At 38.6% G+C, this 23487-nt stretch overlaps 1 protein-coding gene across 1 annotated transcript; it reads right to left on the bottom strand.

The window, feature by feature from the left end:
* Positions 1 to 1079: 1079 nt before the first annotated feature.
* LOC149205698 (uncharacterized) lies at positions 1080 to 9812 on the bottom strand. The gene is made up of 3 exons (XM_089397481.1): positions 9232 to 9812; positions 1333 to 1518; positions 1080 to 1211 (listed from the first exon to the last, which is right to left on the bottom strand). Exons 1-3 carry the CDS (start codon positions 9334 to 9336, stop codon positions 1080 to 1082), a joined length of 423 nt encoding a protein of 140 aa, XP_089253607.1. The 5' UTR covers positions 9337 to 9812.
* Between the last annotated feature and the right edge of the window lie 13675 nt (positions 9813 to 23487).

The raw sequence follows: 23487 nt of genomic DNA, 5'->3' as shown, positions 1-23487 counted from the left end.
CAAAGAATGAAAATTTACATAAGCTTCTCTCATGCACGGATTACCCGAACAATGACCCTCCATGCGCTTTAAATAGAACTCATGGACCAATCGGGTGTCAAGCCACGGATCAAGTGTCGGTAATACCGAGGTGAGAGTGAACCGTCGAATCACTACATATCGTGACCGTCGGATTGTAAGTTAAAAAATGTACAACGGTAAAGAAACACACTTTACCTAACTCTAACCTAACTCTATACTAGACCAAGTTGAACTTAACTATATCCTATGTGTCGGAATATCCTAACACATCATTTCAGGTATATTTGCAGGTGATTGGCTTGTTTCAAAGTTGTAAAATGGAGATAAAGGGCAGAAACCCAAGACAGATTGTGGAGCTGCTGATAAACAAAGCAATCCCGTGGGGTTTCTTTGATGGGGTTTACCAAGGCCCTCATGATTTTCTGTAGTCATGGGGGACTTCTATTCTTCTCTGAAAATTACTGCATTAAGTTTAAGGCAGGCTTGGGCACAGGTACAAACTATCTTGCAGAATTATCTGCTCTACTTAAATTGGCTTTCAAGAAAGGGATAGATAGGAATCAGGATACAGGCTTTTGGAGATTCTCTATTTTATATGAAGTTGATGAGAGGGCAGAGCCAATTACAAAGTATTACTCTGACGCCTATAGCAGATCAGCTAAAAACGGTCTCTGAGCTCTTTCAAAGCATATCTTATACACATATTTATAGGGAACTGAACGAAGAAATGGTGTAGTTTAAAAGGAGGGCCAAAACATCAAAGCAGGTGTTTTGAAGTTAAAGAATCCCTGGATGGTGCTAAAACATCATCCATCCACACAGTTTCTTTAAGTCTTTTTTCTGTATTTTCTCAGGAAATAATTTATTACACTATACAGTTTTTTGGACAACTGTTTATTTATCTTTTGTTTTGTAATAATACATATGGATCTGTATAAATTCTAGCAGGAGTTTTAATGGTGTCAATTACTACTTTACAGTGGTTATAAGGATTTATTTTGAAGAGGTTTTATACCTGCAAGTAGAAGTCAGTCAAAGTCTGAGTAGCTAGTGCTAGCTCAGTTCAGTGTCTTTTCAACAAGTGCCATGAGCACCTTAGGAATATAATGATCAATTCCGTTATGGATAGAGGTTATGCTTTTTATCCCAGGAAAAGAAAAGAAAAACACAAGTGAGGTGTCCAAAAGTAGCTACAGTTATTAAATATATTTCAGCAATTGGCGTTTACAACATTCTAGTAAGTATGATAAACTAAGAACAGGAAAACATCGATAACTAAAACATGCAAATTGTAATTTTTCTAAGACTTACTTCTTTCAGTGTAGTAAGAATCTCTCTCAATGCAGTAGGCGCAACTGCATCATGTGCAATGAGCTTTTGGAGGCAGGACAGGCCTAGAACACTCAACTTTACAGTCTTGACTTCACAAGCCAGCAAAAAGATTCGTATTATGTCATCATTTTGTGCAATCTCACTGGGATCAGAAAGTGATCGAAGCTGCAAAGCCATCCCCAAAGTATATATATTACACATAAATTCCATTAAAACTAATTACAATAAATTGAGCAACAATAAACAAAAGAATTTGTGTACTAATCTCTGCAATAGAGAACATATTTCACACACACTTAAGAGCAACACACTTCTAAGGTAGAGGGTGAATGCTGTGTCCCTCTACTAGTTGTGTAAAAAAACACCATATACAAATGAGTTATTTTGGTGATAAGCTCATAATTATACAAGGTCATGATTTGAGATGTGTAGGATTTTCATCATCATGTTTGTACAAGGCCACTTATAGTGATAATTATAGTGTAAGCTAAATAATGATCTAATTATGCCTCAATGGCTTGGTCCTCGAGCTAGGGTAACTCTCTCTTTTTCAATAAATAGAGTTTTCCCCTTCTTTCTGTGCATTCTATTATCAGTCAATAGCTGCAATCTAGTTTTTTTTCTCTTGATAGATATCTCTTGGAGAATTCTTCTTCCAACAATATGAATTTGCAGGTGCATACGTGCCCCTAACCATTTTGTGATTTGATGCATTCCATAATGTCCCTTTAATTTCTATATTATTCTGGGCTTATTTTTGCTACAATTTCATATTCTATGAGTAGCATGTGGCTAAAACTTGTAGTTGTCTCATGATTCATCTTTTCTTTTAGAATTTTTTGCTAAGCTCATTTGATTATCTTTAAAGAAAATATTGCAAAAGCCAGATGCAAACTGTCGAAATTTTGAAATCTACCCAATCTGAAATTTTCACCTCACTTCAATGAGGCCACATATCTACTTCACAAAGGTTTCAGCCTTAGTACTGAAACTAATTCTTCAATAATTATGCAAGAAACTTCAAATCTGTCCAACACGACTTCAAGGAAATGCAACAAAGTAGACACCACAAAGACTTCAAGCATAGATCATTTCAACAGCCCTTAGAACAAGATTTTCAATATACAGATCTGAAACTTACCTTCATTGCATCAGAAATATAACAGCGATAAATCAGATCTGAAAGTTTCATTAAGCATGACAACATAGCATTCAGCGTTGCTGTCATAATAAACCAGCATACTAAAACAGACATGAAACTAGCTCAATAGATGAAAAAAATCAGATCCGCAATGATGAATTAGGACAATGGTACACTTTGTATTATCTTAGTAATGAACATAATGTACAATACCTCAGCTCATCCCAAGCTGGTATAACAAGTCCTTTAATCTTATCCCAAGCGAGGACACTTCAACACATCCCAAACCTTAGCTAGGGCATTCACAATCACCACAAACTCTAACCAACAATAAAAAGGCCAAGCCAGGCATCCCACCGACCTCTATAAGCAAACCCTTGGAGATTCAAAACAAGCCAGCATTGCACGAAAAGTCAAATGCCAATATCTTCCACTTGCATCACATACAAGCTATCAAGGACATTCACACACCAGCATCCCAGAGCCAAGGAACCCTAACACTAGCATCCTATAAGCCAAGGAACCCTAACACTAGCATCCTATAGGCCAATGAACCCTAGCACTTCCATTCCACGAGCACTAATCCTTGTTACAAGAATAAAATATGATCTTCCAAGATTCTCCAAATAGCTAGCATCAGACCAACAATCAAACACCAATATCTCCCTCTTGCATCCCATGAGCTACAATACTCGGCACTTGCATCCCATGAGCCAAGGAACCCTAGCACTAGCATCACATAAGCACTAATCCTCACACCAACAATCAAACGCCAATATCTCCCACTTGCATCCCATGAGCTAAAATACTCAACACTTGCATCCCACAAGCCAAGGAACCTAGCACTAGCATCACATAAGCTATAAGTGTGATTCACACACTTGCATCCCATAAGCTACAATACTCAGCTCTTGCATCCCACGAGCCAAGGAACCCTAGCACTAGCATCACATAAGCACTAATCCTCATTAGAAGAGTAATACATGATCTTCCAAGATTCGCCAAATATTTAGCACCACACCAACTAAACATCTCTAAGAGACAAAGTAGTTATGCTTAACAAAGACACTCTCCTCCCTTTACATAGACTAAGATGACGGAGGCCAATAATAAAACATGGACTAAGTCCACAAGCAACCCTAGGTTATGTAAACAAACAAAGCCCCACATGGAGCACTCCTCAAAGCAAGGAGTTGACATGTCACACTAGGATTTGTCCAACCCACAAAGAAGGCGCACCCTCCAAGTTGGGTATTCACATGTCAGATCCTCCTCCAAAAGATGGTGCAACCTCTAACCAATGGCTCTTCAACTCAAGCATTCCTTCCCAAACTACATAAGGTGGTTACATGCTCCTAGGGCTAAGCATCAAACCTTGAAGTGCCTAACACCCTCCCCCAAAGTGGTAACTTCACATGTGCCAGGTGCCTCTCCTCAAAATGTGCACCCTTGTAGAGGATGCCAAACAAAGCACACGTGTTAGCTAACAAATCAAGAATTGCCCCTAAAAAAGGCAAGCATACACCCAATTTAAGCTCTCCAAATATAAGTTGGAACTAAACAAAGAGGCAGGGATACCATATGCCCTTCACATCCCATGAAGCACTCTCCTTGCTAGGTGAAAATGCTTTCAAAGCAACCAAAAGCTAACAAAAAAATAGCCTTAGTAGCTAAGTCTCCTGAAATTAGGACACTTAGACCCACCAACAAGGAGACACTAGGTCAAGAATATATATACATCCGTCAAGTCTGATCTAGTGTCAACTTGGAACCATTTTTTATTTTTGTTGAAAATATGGGTAATCTTTACTTAAGCCATGTGTCATCCCACAACTGGGTGTATTGAGGACTCTAACAAGCCTACATAAAGTTAAGTTACCCACTTTATCATTTATGACTAGGATGTTTAGTCACCTTCTTAGGGCTAGTGCCTGAACCTTATAAGGTGTATAAATACACGCACTCCTCATTTGTAAACATATCCATTCTTTATTGGATTGTTAATTTTTCTCATACCAGATCTAATTTATTTTACTTCAACAATTTATTAAAACCACAAAAAATATTTATCTCAAATATTTTTTAATTTGCTGAAAAATAAATGCACCGGTATATTAACTTAAAAATGCAACAGAAATAAAATGAAGAGATTAATCACACCACAACAGCAAATTTACACCCAACAAAATTTTCCTTCATTAAATTTCTCAAGAAAATTTTGGGTTAGACTCACAGAGAATACATAGAAAAATTGCAATTGTTGGGCACTGGGAACTCAGCCACGCTATGAAAATCAGAGTCAAAGAATTCAGCATCAAGAAATCGAACAACCTGAAGCAAATCAGCCCTAAAGAATTAACCTATCTCACCAGCAAATTGGCCTTCATTTCTCCTTGTCCTATACAACCTCTACGAACTAGAAAAATTGGCCTCCCTAGATAATTCAACCTCATCCACAATTCAGCCCTCTTCTTCAACAACTTGACCTCCCTCTTTCCTAAACTCAACCTCCTTGAATTTCTCCCAAAATTCCCTACTTCATGTTGATTTGGGGTAGCATCGGATGTGCTCTAGCCACGAAATTTGGTGGAGAGGTTGGGGCACATGAGATCTCCAATACCTAGAAAGGGTTTGGGCAGATTCTAAACAGTTCAGGAGATATTAAAATAATTAATATTTTTAATGGAGTCCCTAAGTCTAAACTTAGGGAAAATAAAATATTAATGTGTATTAATATGAAACTGTGTTAGAATGGTCCAAAAGACATGGATCAAGCCAGATCTAATCTTAGCCGTTGATTAGGGACTTAATCTCGGCCGTTGATATGTCAACGGGAAAAGTATAAGAGGAGGCTTGAGGGTCACTTGGAGAATACACCAGAGTGATCAGTCATTCTATTCTCTAGAGCGGGGTTTGCTAAGAGAGATAGAATTAGTGATCGGGAGTTGCAGCTGAGGGGCATTGAGTATAAAGAGACAGAAGTAGAGATAGCGCCGGGAGAGTAGCGTAGTAGCCGGGGAGAGTGACGCAGAGCTAGCTAAGGCTCACGCAGAGGCAGCTGGGAGCTACGCAGAGCCTCAGAGAGGCCAGCATTGCTGACGCAGAGGGCCAGAAGGCTGACGCAGACCCATCCGGGGTGACGCAGGGCCAGCGCTGGGCAGAGAGGGGCTGACGCAGTCCAAAAAAGGCTAACGCTAGGGTTTCTAGGGCAGATTGGTGCTGAGGAGCTGCCAGAAGGATTATCCGAGGTTTCAGCCAGGAGATTTGTCACAAACTGAGAGGTATTACTGCCAAGGAAATTCTCTGTTGGGTAGGCCAGTTTCGACACCCAGATTGTACTCTGATATTGCTTAATAAGAAAACCCTTAGATAGCTGCACCAGTTTTCCCACATTGGGTTTTTCCGAGGACATTGGTCCAAAAATAATGGTGTCATATGGTGTGATTGTTTCTGTTTCCTTTAGTTGTTGATCTGTAATATGTTGAGCATGCACTAGTGTTTATTATCAGTATTTACATTGTAAATAACTTGTTAAGTAACATAAAAAGTAGGTAGGAATAAATCAGATAAAGTGCATGGAGGGTTTCTAACTAAGTAGACTTAGAAACTTCAACACTTACTTCTCCTCAATTCTCTTCAATCTAGTTGAGACTCTCGCTCTAAAGAAAATCAGTTCCTTCACTTGTGTGCCTTCACCTCTCCCTTAGGCTTATTTTATAATTTCATTAAGCCAAAATCCCTAACCCTAATCTCCTAAGTGATCAATAGGATTAAATCCTAAGCCTCACTTGAGATCAACAGTTGAGATTATATCTAAGTCACTTAAATAATTTTATTATTTATCCTTATAACTTTGGCCTAATAGTCCACAATAATTAATTAGATTAATTATTGTACTTTTCCTAAGTTAACCTTAGGAAAGAAATCATAAAATCACTTACTCCACCAAGCAAGCACCTAAAGAGGCAATCAAATATCTTCTACATGCTAAGACACCAAGTTTATGTAGAAAACCTTCCAAAGCTACAAAAATCAACATTCCCTCCTAGGAAGGAAGGGATTCTCCACCACCCCCAGCTTGTCTCTGTAAAACACAAACTTCCCCTTCACTAGAGGCTTGGTGAGAAAATCTACTGACTGCTCCCACAGATTCTCTTGCTCTGATATCTTGCTCTTGGCATCTGCTCTACTATGGAACATAAAATCTCTGTAATAGAAGCAGAACCCTTTTTTACTGTCCTCTTCTAATTGAATTGCCTAAGGGAGGATGAAGTAGCCTATCTAATCTCACAGGCTATAGTCATTTGTAAAGGGGGAAACACATTATTTGATGTTATTTGGGTAACATTAGATAATTTGGGGTAAATGGAGGGAAACCTGTTAGCCCTTCAAAATAAAATTAGGAGGGACAACCCCAAAGGGAATCTACAAAAAGGAGAGAGGAGAATCATTTTAATCATCATGGATTGTAGTTCCTTCTGATTTGTGAGCTGAGGCTCTTGAGAGTTTTACGACCCCTTTCTTCTGGTTCGTAACGGAGGTGAAAGATTCCACCCTAGCCAATCCATCTCTCTTTACTCTGTTTAGCATAATTCCCGGGGCATCATTCTCCATTTTGCGGCAACAAGGTTTCTGAGGGAACAATTATGTGGCAACGAGGTTCTGTGACATTATTTGGGCAGCAAAAAGGACTCTTTGAGATAGCATAGGTCTGCCTGTGGCAGCAAAGGTTCTAGGGCTCTATCTGGCAGCAGACAATTTTAGGGAATTTTCTGTGGCAGCGTAGGATCATAAGATCAAATTCAGTGACAGTGTGGGCTTCTGAGATATTATCTTGGGCAGAGTGGGTTTGAAAGCCCTCTGTTCTGAGCTAGTGAGGGTGTGAGAAACCCTACTGTGGCTGCAAGCCACTCCTGAAGCATTTTTTTAATTGTAGCAGCTCCTCTCTCTGAAGGTCAATTTGGGCAGTGGATCATTTCTAAGGGCTCAATTGTGGCAGCAGATCCTTTCCAAGGGTCAACTATGATAGTAGACCCTTGCTGAGAGGTCAATCGAGGCAACGGATCCTTTCTAAGGGTCAATTGTGACAGCAAAATCCCTTCTCAAGTCTGGTCTGGGCAGCGAGGCCTATTAGGGCATCTCTGGATAAGCAACAAGGTCTAATCTGAGCACTGAAGGGCATTGTTAGGGTGTTCCAACTTCCCTGAGGCAGAAAGGAAACTGATGATCTTGTAAGTTGAATTAACCAAAATGGACAGTTTGCTGATAGGATTGACTGATGTCATAACCCTTGTTTAAGTGGCTGGTGCATTGAATAAAAGATTGTCACTGTTTATAATCTAATGAGTACTTTATAGCAAGGACTGCTGGTGTAACAGCACTAGGAATGAGATTGTAAATTGGTAGCCTGTTATGTATTATTGGTATTGCTGGTAATATCTACTACTTGATTACACTGTTGTGCATTCAATATCATCTCTGTTTGAAATTAGAAGAAACACTGTGATATCGGTGCAACATTGTCATGTGCTCTTTTCAACCCTAAGGGATATTAAACTTTTTTCCCCTTTGGCTAGGGCCTGTTACCCATTCTTGGTTGTATTGGTTACAATTTTTTATCCTCTTGATGCTTCAAGAATCTTCTTGGAAAGGCATATGTCACTAGCTCAACATGCGTGAGGCTGCCATGGCTTCCACATAGCACTGAAGTGGATAGAGTGACCGTCAACTTGTCAAGAGTGTAACTTTTGCATTCTAACTCCGTTTCTTTAATGTAATATACAATTAGAAAGCCAGATGACCCTACAACCCAGATCGATTTGAACACCCAAAATTAACCGGAAATCCCGAAAAGGGATCCAAAAGTTCAGGACTAGAATTGGGAAATTCAGGTTCTGTTCTTAAATGGTCCCTGCATGTTTATGACTCTAAATTTCCCACTCCATAAAAGAATTCTAGAAGGAAAAATGTAATGATCCATTTTCGATCATCTAATGAGAATGGTATAGACCGAGTTAAAAATGCAGAAGGACGCTGTCACAAGGCAGTTGCAGAGGGACAATGTTCCTCAGACGAACAGAGAACTCAATAAATTACAAACAGAGAAATGAGATCAGCAGTGATACCAGTAGCAGCCAACACCAGTGCCAGCATCAGGCTTAATGGTATATTGTAGATCGTGGAAAACCCGATCTTGTTTTTGTTTTTGTCACACTGTGAACAATTATTGTTAAATTTTGTAATCAATAATCGAATGGTAAACTCGATTACTAAAATGCCGATATTTGGCAGTTGCAAAATGTAAATGTGTTAACGGAATGACAAGGTTGAGATATGGAAAATGTAAGCAGTGTCTCCATATGAAAACAGGGGCCTATAATTTTTAGGGGCATTTACCCATCGTTGTGTAATTGCCGGAATAAATTATGTTTACAGATATCCAACCAGCATATAGAAGCAGGTGTGCCCTCCACATAACATGTCGTATGACAGCAATTCTGTTCTACAGCTGTAGAAACGATGTGTTCCACGGGAATTGAACATAGAAAATTTGGTTTCGCTAAATTCTGGAGGTAAAATTCCCAACAGAGCAGTTTCATTTACCTTTAGGCAATTTTTCAGTTACATTGAACAAGCTGTTAATATACAAAATTAATAAACTCGTAGCAATGAGTGGTCACTCCAAGTAAAATGCGGTGAATATAAGAAGGGATCCAGAAACTAGAGATATAAAGTACCTTCAATATAGCATGTTCCGCTGCGTCTTTTACAGCAGGGTATTTGCGCCTTGCTTCGGTAGACAGGGCCCGCAAATCGGCTTCGAGCACGGCCATGAACGCCATTAGCACTCCAGAAGTGTATTTTTCCGAGGGATCCGCTGAAGAAAATGGCTGGATCTCTACAATGACGTGTTGCGTTGGATCTTATTCATTAAATTTTGTCGCGGTAATCATCTCCGCCTTATGATCAGTCACTTAAGTCTGGATCTAATAACTGGGTCAATTTATTTATAACCATGAGTTTTGTTGACGAAAAAGCTGAAATAGATGACCAGGGTTCCGGAGTACACTCCTCTCCTGTTCGGTTGTACATATATAAATAATGCTGACAGAGAAACCGACACTGCTACTACAAGAGGAGAGTAATGGATGATGGATTGATCGTTTTCTCGTCCATTCCCCTCCCTGATCAAATCTATTTCGATTTGATTAATATTTGGCTTTGGGCAGGTGAGGCACCTTAAGTTGGATCTGTATCTTGATTTGGATTTCGATGAAATTGTCGATGAGGGTTAATGGATTTTGGATGAAACTATCCGTGAAGTTGAAGTATTCAATTTTGAGGATTTAGTGAGTATGAAGTTGATTGGGTGATGAACTTGATGAAGTTTAATTTTAAATTAAATAACATGGATAGAAAATTGGTATGTTTATTTATTGTGAGGTGTGTTTTTTTGTTACGAAATGTTGTTATGAAATGAAATGATATTTTAAGGTTTATGAGACTAAAAATAGTCTATGAGAATGTTAGTTCCGTGTTTTTCACTTTTTGCAATTCAATCATTTTCCAATTCAAATTGATAATGAGACGACCCAACCTTCCAACAATCCCTTCACTGAAAAGACAATGCCAAGAAACCGATGCTAACATGTTCTCATAACTTTTTATGATGTCTTTGAATGCATCACATTCCAAAATGAAATGTTTTTTTGATTCCACTGCCCCAGACATGTAAAATGTACACACCCGTTCTCCCAAACTTCTTTAGGCCTTTTCCACTGTCCTATTTCACACCGAAGTTGATGCGAGTTGGTCCTTAATTGAGCAATAAGAACCTTTGCCCTCCACTGAATGCTAGCTCCAATGAACTCTTTTTGTTGTAGATCACATGTAGGGTTGAATTCCTCAATGTAGTACTTCTTCTTTCTACCCAACTCTTTTCCCCATACCCTTTTATGAAACTTCTCCATAACAAAATTCTTTAGCTCCTTGCTATTTGTGGGACAGGCATTGAGGTAGATATTCCATTTTTGCATCCATGTGTAGTTTTGTTTCATCCATGTTTTCTTTCTTTTACTCATGCCTTCATTGAAGATAACATTATGCCATCTACCTACTCTCATTTGCTCAATTATTTTTAGATATCTTATGAGTCGTACCATAGCAATTGCTTTGATGGGAGTTGCTCCTGTTTCACTCAACATTATCTCATAAGGTACTAAACTTTTATTTTGAACTTGCTCATGATCAAGTGTTTTTGGATTTTCTCAATTTATTTCCATTTTGAGACGGGGGTGTTGCTAGCCCACAATTCACACCCATATAGCATCACTCGACAAACTAGGAGTCCAAAAAGCACTTTAATCGTTTTCCCATCCCATAACTCTGTCTCTCTACATCTATTTTGAAGAGCATATAATGCTTTCCACCCTCCTAACATTCTCCTTTTTCTGTAGTCCTCCCAATTGAGTTTGTTGTTGAAATCAATCCTGAGGTAGTTGTACTCATTTACTTTTTCAAGAATGTTGTCTTCAAAGAAGAAAGTATGTTGGCTTTGTGTCCTTTTATTAGAGAAAATCATTATTTTGGTCTTGCTAGTATTGACTTGCATCCCCACTGCTCTACAAAAATGCTAAAGGGCATATAAGTGCATTTGCAATCCATGGGCCGATTTAGAAATCAATACAATATCATCAGCATATAAAAGAAGCTTTATCACAAACTCCCCCAACCAAACACCATCTCCACCTTGCACATTGAGCCACTCTTACAATTTATCAATATATAAACCAAAAAGAGTAGGGGATAAAGGGCAACCTTGCTTGACTCCCATGTCACTTCTAAAGTTTTCTTAAATACTTGCTGAGGTTTTAATTTTGACTTTCATCTCTTCGTAAAGTCTATGGACAGCGGCTCTATAATGCACAAAAATTTCAAGTTCTTCGATTCTACGCCACAACTTATCTCTGGGGACTGTGTCAAATGCTTTTTTGAAGTCAACAAAACAGTAAAATACTTCTTCTTTGTCCTCCCAAACCTTTCCGCAGAGAAATGTTATTATGTTATGTAAACATTTTGATTCAATTGAATTACATTAAAATTAAAAAAAAAACAAAATGTAAAATAAAAAGTATAAAATTAATAATTATAACTAATTATACTTAATAATGAAATCAATTTGTCAAGTCTCACTAACACAACTGGTTGAGGATGGGCCTCGTCACCAAGGCGACCCAAGATCAAACCTCACACGAGGTGGTTATGCCTTGTGCTATGGGGAGGAGACATATTAAAAAATCTAGTCAACTTAGGGCTGGTGTGGCCTAGGTCGGGTGCGATTCATGGGTGACTTTGACGGATTAGATGTCCCTTGGTTGCAGCTCCTCAAGCCAAAGGTCAAGCCTAGAGGATCACAGACAACTTGACAAATAAATAATAATAAAAAATCAGCATAAATTTATCAATATATTAACCATCGAGAGGGATCAAATCTCTTGAGATGCAAATACCTTTTAGAGTGAAAGGAAATTTAATCCCTCTCAAGCCTTAGTAAATCTAGAGTTAAGATGAATCGTGATTGGTTTAATAAAATAGAAGTAGTGAGCTTTTGTTTATAAAATGGTCACGTTTATTTTAAATGGTAATTAAAAAGTCTCACTTTATCTAAAATTGTACTTAATATTTATTTAAAGATTCTATTGTAGAGAGATGTACTTGTGATTATAAAAAAAAATTGAAATGTTTATATGATGTACTTGTGATTATAATAATAAAATGAAATGTTTATATGATGAGTGTTTGGGAGGTAGGGAAGAGAGATGAATTGAATAGTTTGTAATAGGTTAAAAATATGCGGGCTTCTTTAAATATTAAATAGTAAAGATAGAGATAGATATAGTTATGATTAAATGTATTGTTTAGTTTAGTTTTTTTTTTTTATATGATGGGTGTGTGGGAGGTGGAAATGAATTGAATAGTTTGAAAAAGGTTAAGGACATGTCAGCTTGATGGTTTAGAACATGTGCTTTATCATAAGAGGTCATAGGTTTAAATCTAGATTTAGTAGAGTATATATACTTCTATAGATTTTCGCAATCAGATCATTGCGCAGTGTGGGTCCCTTATCCTATAAACAAGGGGATCTCATACACCAATTTGGTGTCTAGCTCGGCAGTGACCTTATTATTATTTATCAAGGATTATATTGGATGATTGATTACGTTGGATGATGCAATGAAATTAATGTTGTATGAGATTTCACTAGTTCCAAATAGATTGAAATGTGAAAGAAAATGGTTCCTTTGTCATGGGATTCAAAAAGGTTGTTTCTCCTTAAATGTCATAAAAACAACCACATTGGTATGAACCTTTTGGTGTGCAGAACTTAGAGTTAAACATCTCTAATAAAGAAAGGCTTTTAAATGTTTATTTAACACTTTCACCTTTGATCATCCACCGTTTATCAAAAAATGGGATGTTGTGTCATGGTCATGGCATGTAGCCACTCAACTCAACTTAGTGATGATGTCAAATTCACTTAACAATTACTTTGTTTTTGGGACACATTGACTATGAAGGAAAAAATTATTTCTTGGGGGACTTGAATACTAGTGGACATAATAACATTACCCTACTTTCACTAGCCTTGAAATCCCTTTTCCAAAATGGTTAAACACTTAATTTCAAACAATGAAATAAGATTTGAATATTTAAATAATAAAGGAGCATCTTCGGCCTAAAGAAATATGCATCGATTGATTTCAATTAGTAGTTAGAGGATGGAATATGTAATGCCCTCCTCCCACATTTACCCAAGCTAACCGGTCCACTGGGGTAAACATGTGACGAGAGGCGACTATGATGTGATTCAACTCCCCAAGTACAGTTAGGGAAGTGGAACCGACAAAACACAACCAAACTAACCTTCCCCGGGAGCTACAGACCCTTCAGGAGGTAACCAACCCTTCCAGGTGCTTAACCCCTGAGACAACTTCTATTTTTACTGTCTTAGAGCCTCAGTCGCTCCCATGGAAAAGCATGCATGCGACCAAAGCCTTCCAGTCGCTCCCACTACAAGGCATGCCAGTGACTGTGGACTTTTCCAGGCAGTTCTAACCCAGAGACCCCAGATTTTGTGGCGCTTTTTCAGGGCTAGGTCTCAAGCCACTACCCAGAACTTCATGAAACTTTCGGAAATGATAAATGACATTGAAACAAAGGTACTAATGTAGACACTTGAGTAAGGACTTGACCAAACCCCTACTAGCCATGATAGCCATTTCGTCAAACATGTCACAAATAAATCTACAGGTCATAACAACAGATCTAAGCATAGGGGTATCATACTTATCTGATATTCATAAAGAAGCAATGTTTCCATATCACAATAGATGCATTATCATTTATTAGGTCATATATTCATTGTACATTCATTTGCAAATCAAAACATGATGAGAGCCATGCATCAAGTCTGTCATAAAACATACTCATAACCAACATATAACTAATAGAAATAACAAGAATATAATAGCCATAAGATCCACATATAAGCCAGCACATTTACACATGAAATACCAAGGAGAAGGAGCTCTTATTAATGAATGCATAAGTCAACCAAGGTTGAGACTTCCACGAACCACCCGACCATAGATTGGTTGAACCAAATCTTTCTTTCAGTCAATCACCCCTATGCCATATTCCAAGCATGAATGTGGGACTCAAAACCAAACCAAACCAGGTTTCCTCAGGCTTTACCGCAATCCTCGCTGGATCACTAGGCCCTAAACAAGCAAGGATGCCTCTGGATCCCTCCATCTACATCGTGAGGAATTTGGGTGCCTCCTAGTCTTTAGGCTTTACCATATATCCTGCCATACAATGGTGGAGGATTGCTACGCCTAATCAAGACTCCACCCTCCAGGCTTTACCGTATTTCCCACAATTCACCGGTCGAGGATTCCTAAGCCTAATCAAGGGCACACACATTTAGACTTTACCATATATCCCTCCATTCACCAGTGGAGGATTCCTAAGCCCACCAGGGCACACAAAATTCAGCTTTACCACAATCCCACCTTCTCTGATCCAAGGATTGCTAGGCCTTGTGCTCTTTCTTTCATAGACCACCTCACTCATCTTTGAAACCATCCAACAATCCAGCTCAACCAAATACAATAAAACCCAGCACACCATGGCTATCCGGAAATGGCAAGGCAAGGCTGAAGAACACTATCACACCTCGAAAAACCCATACCAATGACAGCAAGAGAACCAAATACACACATGCATGCCAAATATAGCAAGGAAATCACACATGCAAATTGATACTTGCAAGTAATCTCATTGTAACTGCTAGATGTTTCTCTTCCTTGCTTGATCTTTGCTTTCCTTAATCCAATGCTAGAGTGCTCCAAGAATGCTCTAAGTGTCCAAGATTGAGAGAGAGAGAGAACAGAGAGAGAGCTCCAAAACTGAATTGACCAAAAGGTTACCAACTGATCCCTCAAAAGCCTTTTGATTAATGAGGCCTCTAATTTCTTCAATTTTCCATTATTTTCCTTCAATTTCCTCCTCACATGCAACCTGTGACCTTTCATCTTCCTTTTCTCCTAATTTCCATTATTTTCACAAATAAATGTCAAATAATGCCTCATGCTTTCTCAAAGCCTTTGCCATTGCCTTTGCCAATTTCCTTAGCCATAATAAACCAAATGAACACCCATGCTAGGATGTTTTTCCCAACATTCAGCTTGGAATACATGTCCCATTACCTTGGTCATATTTTGCCTTTATTAACTTTATTACATGATATTTTGACCAGGGTTGTTACGAAACCCTCCCCCTTGGGGGAACACCATCCTCGATGTTCAATGATACTTACAACCAAAAAAACCGTTGAAAAGCAAAACATACTGCCTATGGAGCTTTATAACACAACTCTTTGCAGTATTTACTATGACCACTGTTGAAACATAACAAACTTACCATTTACTGGAGCTTTATAACATAGCTCATTACAGTATTTACAATATCAACCACATATATACTCATACACATTTGCTTCAACTAGCAAATAAAACGATACGATGCTTGTATCAATCAACAAGGGAATCCATAGGCTCAAACCTCCACCCTCAAAAGTAACGCTAGGATTCACCTCTTTCCCAGGAAGTCCAGAATCCACTGTCAAAATCAAATCTGTATTCAATGTCCAGCACCACAATCCTGTGTCACTTGTCCTCTCAATGAAAAATTACCGGCTCATTGTCCCATGGCACACTCCCAATGTGCTTCTGATTCCATCTAGCAATGCTAATGACCAAAACAAATATATTCCTTGACCTTCCCTTCTCTGCTACACAGTCCCTCGGGCAATCTGGTCACCCCCTTCCGTGCAATCACTCACCTTCCAAGTTCCTCGACATCCCCTATCTCGGGCGATCCATCCCTTGACAAGGTTTCCTCGCATCGAAAGGTCCAAAAACCAAGGCATATCCCTTCCTCAAAACCATCATTCCGGTCATAGCATGCTCATGGCAATCAATGGACATTATTGGGTACCAGTGTCCCACAACGACCTGCTCTTGAAGTGCTTTACCAACTTATTGTTGCCTGTTCTAATTCCTTATGCTGCTGCTACTAATGCTTGCAGTCAATTTCAACCACTCAACCGGGCATTTCCATGCTTTCTTGTCCCAAGCACATAAATTTCATTAGATTCAAAATAAATTCAAATAGATTCAAATCATACCTCATTGATGGCCCGTCAAAAAGGTACACTTGCGCTTATGTTCACTTCTTGTCACAACAAGCCAAACCAACTCTTGACCAAATCATCATGAATAAACATATCATATCTGGTTAGCTTAAAACTCAACCATCATAAATCAAGAATCATGAACTGTATGCCATCATCATAAACCAGAATCATAGATCACATGTAACCATCATAAATCAGAACCATAGATCACATGCATAATAAAACTGAAATAAAATATTGATACTTATTCTTTAAACTGTCTATTGCTTCTATCTTCATCCTTTTCGTACCCATACTAGATTGGTTGCCACACCCAGCAAACACCTAGTGTCTTTTCTTTTCTTCAATCACATACACATACACAATGTACATCACAACAAATACATCCACACACAACGTACAACACCACACAATACATACACCTAAACCTGATATACATCATGACACAATACATAGTCCCACATTCGACGTACAACACAATACACATATGTACACATAGTACAACACAACGAATGCACATGTCATGATGCCACGGCTACATAATGCACTTCATAGTACCGCATGTACACAACACAACATGTATGACACACACACACAATACCACATGTACAACATGTACATGATACCACCTATACACAACACAGCATGCATAACATGTGCACAACATCACATGTACATGACACCATCTGCACAACGTGTACACAATGCCACATGTATACCTCACCACATGTACAACGTGTACATAAAACCACATGTACAAAACACCACATGCACGACACCACATGTACACAAAGCCACATGCATGACATGTACACAACACCACCTACACATAGCATCATCTATACCCAACACTGCATAGGCAATGTGCTCACAACACCATATATAAAACAAGCACACAACACCATAGGTACAATAACTGAATATACAATATACACAACAGTAGCATTGCACATCCAAAACCACACTGTCTCTACCAGGAAAACTTGCTTCTAGTGTCCCTCTGCCATCCATGCTTATCTTAGCATGTCACAAATCATGTTGTTTTCATTCCACTGATGTATCTCTCAACATTACCTATCCATAATGTAAACATAGGCATAGTATAAACACATAATATCAACTCATATCCACATGATACTGACCTCATAAATTTGTCGAGGCTACTCTTCCCACTTGATTCCCCATAAGACCAAGAACCTCTTTCAAGCCATTCCCCTACATAAGAAATAATTATGCCACAAGAATGATCCCTAACAACCTTGTCAGATAGTGACATGCATACATACATATATACATATAAACATTTGCATAAAACAATCATGATTCATGACGACCCTATGAGACAACAACATACGTACATACATATATACATATAAACATTTGCATAAAACAATCATGATTCCTTACGACCTTGTTAGACAAGAGCATACATACATACGTATATAATTATATAGACATCAGCGTAATCATGAGCACAACAAAATTAGGGAACATAAGATCTAGGTTAAGATAACTCCCTTTATCCATGCACAACATTGAGAACAATAATTCCCAACATAGTCAAAGCATCTGATATCTTAAATCCATTTACTTTACCTTTGCCATGATTGTCCTGCCACAATCCATTTATACGAATGAACCCCACTAGTCCAATCAACTGTCATACTCTTGCCTTAAACTTCCCTTACTCATGCATCGAGCTTCATCCAGGTCTTACATTACCTAATGGGTTTCATTCAGCTCTTCCTAAGCTCCATTAACTTCCTCCTTCTCCACCAAATCCCAAGACCCTCAAAACATAAAATGCAATAACGAGAAATCCAACACGAAGAAAACCATGGAAACCAATAGCAATACGACATCACAAACAAAGTGGCGAGACCTTGCACCAGACACAACCAAAACCCATAAATCAAAGCTCAAACAAATCACAAAATACCGAAGGCACAAAACTCCCAACAAACACAATGACTCAACCCCATGGGTTCCCAATGCCTCGAAGGGAAATTTAACCTAAGCCTTCTTCAAGATTTCATAGCAATCTCTTTTTCCATGCAATCCTTGCATCATACTGCCATAAACACATAAATGTCAGTGATAAATAAATATAACAATACATTGATTACCTTACCTTGTTGTACCCAACACATTGACCTGTAACTGAACTTGTACATATATCATATCTCAAGGGACTCCATTCCCTTGACGAATCCAACCATAGTTGAAAACCAACGTAATATATATGTCAAATACATGTTTAGGAATATAAAATATATCCACATAATGTCAGACAAAATCTAGGCTAAGAAGACTTCTTGTATTCAAAGCATTCATTCGTTTGGAATTGTGGTTCACAAACATAGCCAAAAGAATTCTCACCCAATTCCTTTCTTTTACCTTTACCTTATTGCAATTGAGTCTTACTATGTACTGTCACATCACCCAACAGATAGTTATATAAACAAATCAACTATTACCTTGTCATGCTAATACCAAGCATGTTGCCCTGCAACTGTTTACACATGTCAGCCACATGTTCCAAGGATCAAAACATCATGTCTATTAATTGAAATCAACCTTTTCCAAGACTAACAACCATGTCATAATCAAATAACAATCATTACTCATACTACTACAACTAGCACCTACTTACACTCAAGTGCATATCAGTTGTCTCAGCACATATGTGTTAGTACAACCGTCTTGAAACAAGATCATTCCTTCAAGCAATCTCTTAGACACATACTCATATCATGCAATTAATCAAACATTCAAACAACATATAGATGACATAGTAGACACAAAACACTCAAACACCAACTAGACGACATAATCAAACACCAAATAGATGACATAATCAATTACTCAAATACTAAATGGGCGATATAATCACACTCATGCCTCAATGTATCTGAGGGGAGGCTATCTTGTCTACACAATCAATCTAGATTAGCATGATATAACTTCACAACATATCAACTCAAACATAAATAAGGTCATGATATTCATAACAGTAACTAGTTAACATGTTCACATCATGAACTCATAACACAATTGCCATTCATGCATAACAATCACATATGCACAATCAATCTAGATTAGTACAACACAATATCACAAATATGTCGACTCATACTTGAATGTCATAACCCTAACTATTTGCACAAGCCAATCTAGGTTAGCATGATATATGTAACATCAAGATCCTAAGTGCCATAACCATAATCATCATGCATATGACCACAATGCATATAAGAACAAGTTACTACCATGCATGACTAACCGATGCATGTACATATGATCACATTGATTAACTAACATCCATCATGCATGCAAACATAACAACAATAGAATGATAGGCATGTACATAACCATAATGCTCATAACAACCATTTAACAACATACCTGCATACCCAAAATACAAACCTATATGTCGATCTGCTCTTACCCCAAAGTCTAGTGTTGCAACCTCGTTCTAATAATATTTTATCCTGCTCTATCTCAGCCAACACATTAGCATCATACCAACCAACAACATCATGATGACAAAACTACATAAAATTACCACACAATGAATGTTTTCCCTACTATACACGCATATTTATAACAATGACAATGCATGCATAACAAGGTATATACATTGACATGCATAACAAATGCATATACAAGTGATATGCATTCATGACAAACACATCCCAGCAACAACCTCATCAACTTCTAAATGAAAACACAATTGTAACAATGACCATCACCATGCATACATAACAAGCACATATACATCATATATGCATGCATGACAAAGACATTCTACATATTCAGTCCAAGTGTTGAACCATGTTCTGGTACCACTCTGTAATGCCCTCCTCCCACCTTTACCTAAGCTAACCGGTCCACTGGGGTAAACATGCGACGAGATGCTACTATGATGTGATTCAAATCCCCAAATACAGTTAAGGAAGGGGAACCGAGAAAACACAACCAAACTGACCTTCCCCAAGAGCTACAAACCCTTCAGGAGGTAACCAACCCTTCCCTGTGCTTGACCCCTGAGACAACTTATCTTTTTACTGTCTTAGAGCCTCAGTCACTCCCATGGGAAGGCATGCATGCGACCAAAGCCTTCCAGTCACTCCCAAAGCAAGGCATGCCAACGACTGTAGACTTTTCTAGGTAGTTCTGAGCCAATGACCCTAGATTATGTGCCACTTTTTCAGGGCTAGGTCTCAGGCCATTGCCCAGAACTTCATCAAACTTTCAGAAATGATAAATGGCATTGAAACAAAGGTACTAATGCAAACAATTGAGTAAGGACTTGATTGAACCCCTACTAGCCATGACAGGAATTTCGTCAAACATGTCACAAATATGCAATCTATAGGTCATAACAACAGATCTGAGCATAGGGGTATCATACTTATCTGGGATTCGTAAAGAAGCATTTTTACGATATCACAATAGCTACATTATCATTTATTAGGTCATATATTCATTGTACATTCATTTGCAAATAAAAACACGATGAGAGCCATACATCAAGTTTGTCATAAAACATATTCATAACCAACATAAATAACAAGGATATAACAACCATAAGCTCCACATATAAGCCAGTACATCTACACATGAAATACCAAGGAGAAGGAGCTCTTATTAATGAATGCATAAGCCAACCAAGGTTGGGACTTCCACGAACCACCCGACCATATATTCGCTTAACCAAATCTTTATTTCATCCAATCACCCCCGTGCTATATTCCAAACATGAATGTGGGACTCAAAACTAAACCAAATCAAGTTTCATCAAGCTTTACTGCAATCCCCACCTGATCACTAGGCCTTAAACAAGCATGGATGCCTCCAGATACCTCCACCTACACCGTGAGGAATTTGTATGCCTCCTAGTCTCTAAGATTTACTGTATTGTTGAAAATAATACTAAGAGGGGGGGTGAATTAGTATTATCAGGTCAATTATTTTTCATTTCACAATCAGATTCGTATACGCTACTTCAGTTAGTGAAAACCGCATTATTATTCAAGCCTTAGGATCTTGACCCATCAATAGAACTTATCCTTCTCCTTGCGCTTAGGTTCCTCCTTGATTCAGATCCAGCTATGCACCATAACCCAATGACCTGTGTTCTAGATCTTGCCTTTCATAAGATATTCAATGCTTCAATGAATACCTTTGCCCAATGATCTCCTTCCCCTTTTATAGTCTTAGGCCTTACTCAATACCATGGTCCAAAACCACTTAGAACCAATACTTGGGGCGCAATACCTGGGTTTAATACTTTGGACGAGATACCATGGTCCAAAACCATAGGTCCAAATACCAAGGACCAAATACTATGGACTAAAATAAGTTTTCCCACATGTATGTGCTTTTCTGTGCATGAAAGTGCGTGCATACGCATACGCGACTTTTGATCATCAATCCCACGCGTATACGCGACTTCGTCAAAGGGAACCTACATATACCTCTTTTTCTTTCATTCTAAGAGTCTGAACAGTGATCTGCCATCTGAGTGAGTTGCCATCAAGGACAACACCTGTGTCATAGTGCCAAACCAGTGTCATAATGCCAACAATCTCCCCCTTTGGACTTGATGGCAACCCCAAGTCACTCAAAGTCATTCTCCCCCTTTGACATCAAGGGAAAAGGGTTCTGCTCCCCTTGAATACATGCTGAAATCTCTGCTTTCCTGTGTTGTCCATGCTCCCCCTGACTGAAGGCAAGGTCTGCAAGAAAATGTTCTACAAGAAGAAACATGACTTTATACATCATAAATGACCTTCCTATCACCAAAGACTCATACATACATCCATCTCCCAACCAAGTGGGGATATACCAATATTGACTCATCCACCCAACCAAGTGGGGATATACCAATATTGACTCATCCACCCAACCAAGTGGGGATACACCAAAAGTTTACACATGATATTACAACATCCATCCCAGGCATAGTGGGGAAACCAAAAAGGTTGTTACATGACCTTGACAAGAAAACAAATACATGATATAGAGACGAAATATCTACAGCAAGACTATGATAGTCATCAACAACTATCATCAACAGCATCTGTCAATCATCATGCAGACCGGTAACCATGATCTTCTTCTGCACCTGTTCCACCTGAACAAAAACAGCTGTGAAATTGAACCAAGATCTTCTAAGATAATGCCAACAATGCATTATTAGAAGTATATGCTCCCCTAAACCTGTGCCAGAAGGTCTCTGTCAAACCCATATCAGACTCTTTCCGTCCTGAGTCTGGCCCATTGATTTCCTTCAAACCAACATATACGCGACTGTATCCACAGAAACCGACGTATATACGCGGATGATCCTCATAAAACTTGCGTACAACCACTTTTCTCTGAAACAGATGAGTTTCAAGAGCAAGATGATGCATCAACTACTCTCAGCTTCTGTCTAAGGTATTCAAATGTCTCCCTGGGCAGTGGTTTGGTGAGTATATCAGCAACTTGTTCTTTGGAGGGGACATACTCTAATTTGACCTTTTGTTCAAGCACTTGTTCCTGGAGAAAATGATGTTGGATAGGTATGTGCTTGGTCTTCGAATGCATGACTAGATTCTTTGAAATACTGATTGCACTTGTATTATCACAAAAAATGGAAATAGGTGGAGTACAAGTGATTTGAATGTCTTGCAATGTTTGCATCATCCAAAGGAGTTGTGTGCAGCAAGATGCAGCAGCCACATATTCTGCTTCAGCTGTAGATAATGCAATTGAACTTTGTTTCTTGCTGAACCAAGATACTAATCTAGAACCCATAAAGAATGCACCACCACTAGTGCTTTTTCTGTCATCCACGCTTCCTGCCCAATCTGCATCTATATATGCATGAAGTGTGAGATCTGTATTTCTAGGATACCATAAGCCATAGTTTTGAGTTCCTTGAAGATACTTGAAAATTCTCTTAACTGCCTGAAGATGAGTTTCCTTTGGATTTGCTTGAAATCTTCCAACTATTCCCACTACATGCATGATGTCTGGTCAAGTACCTGTTAAATAGAGCAGACTTCCAATCATGAATCTATAGGTTGGTTGATGCACTGTTGTTGATTCATCATTTGCACTGAGGCTGCATCCTGTTACCATAGGGGTGCATATACCGTCTTTGTTTTGTTGGACTTGTAAACCAAGAAAATATGTGAGCTCTCCAAGCATGGACATTTCAAACTCTTTTTGCATCACTAAGGCA

The sequence above is a fragment of the Pinus tabuliformis genome, chromosome 1_2 (assembly GCF_031772625.1).
Source record: "Pinus tabuliformis cultivar Carrire ecotype Pingquan chromosome 1_2, CPIR1, whole genome shotgun sequence".
NCBI classification, from domain to species: domain Eukaryota; kingdom Viridiplantae; phylum Streptophyta; class Pinopsida; order Pinales; family Pinaceae; genus Pinus; species Pinus tabuliformis.
This window is presented reverse-complemented; position numbering and strand designations above follow the sequence as displayed.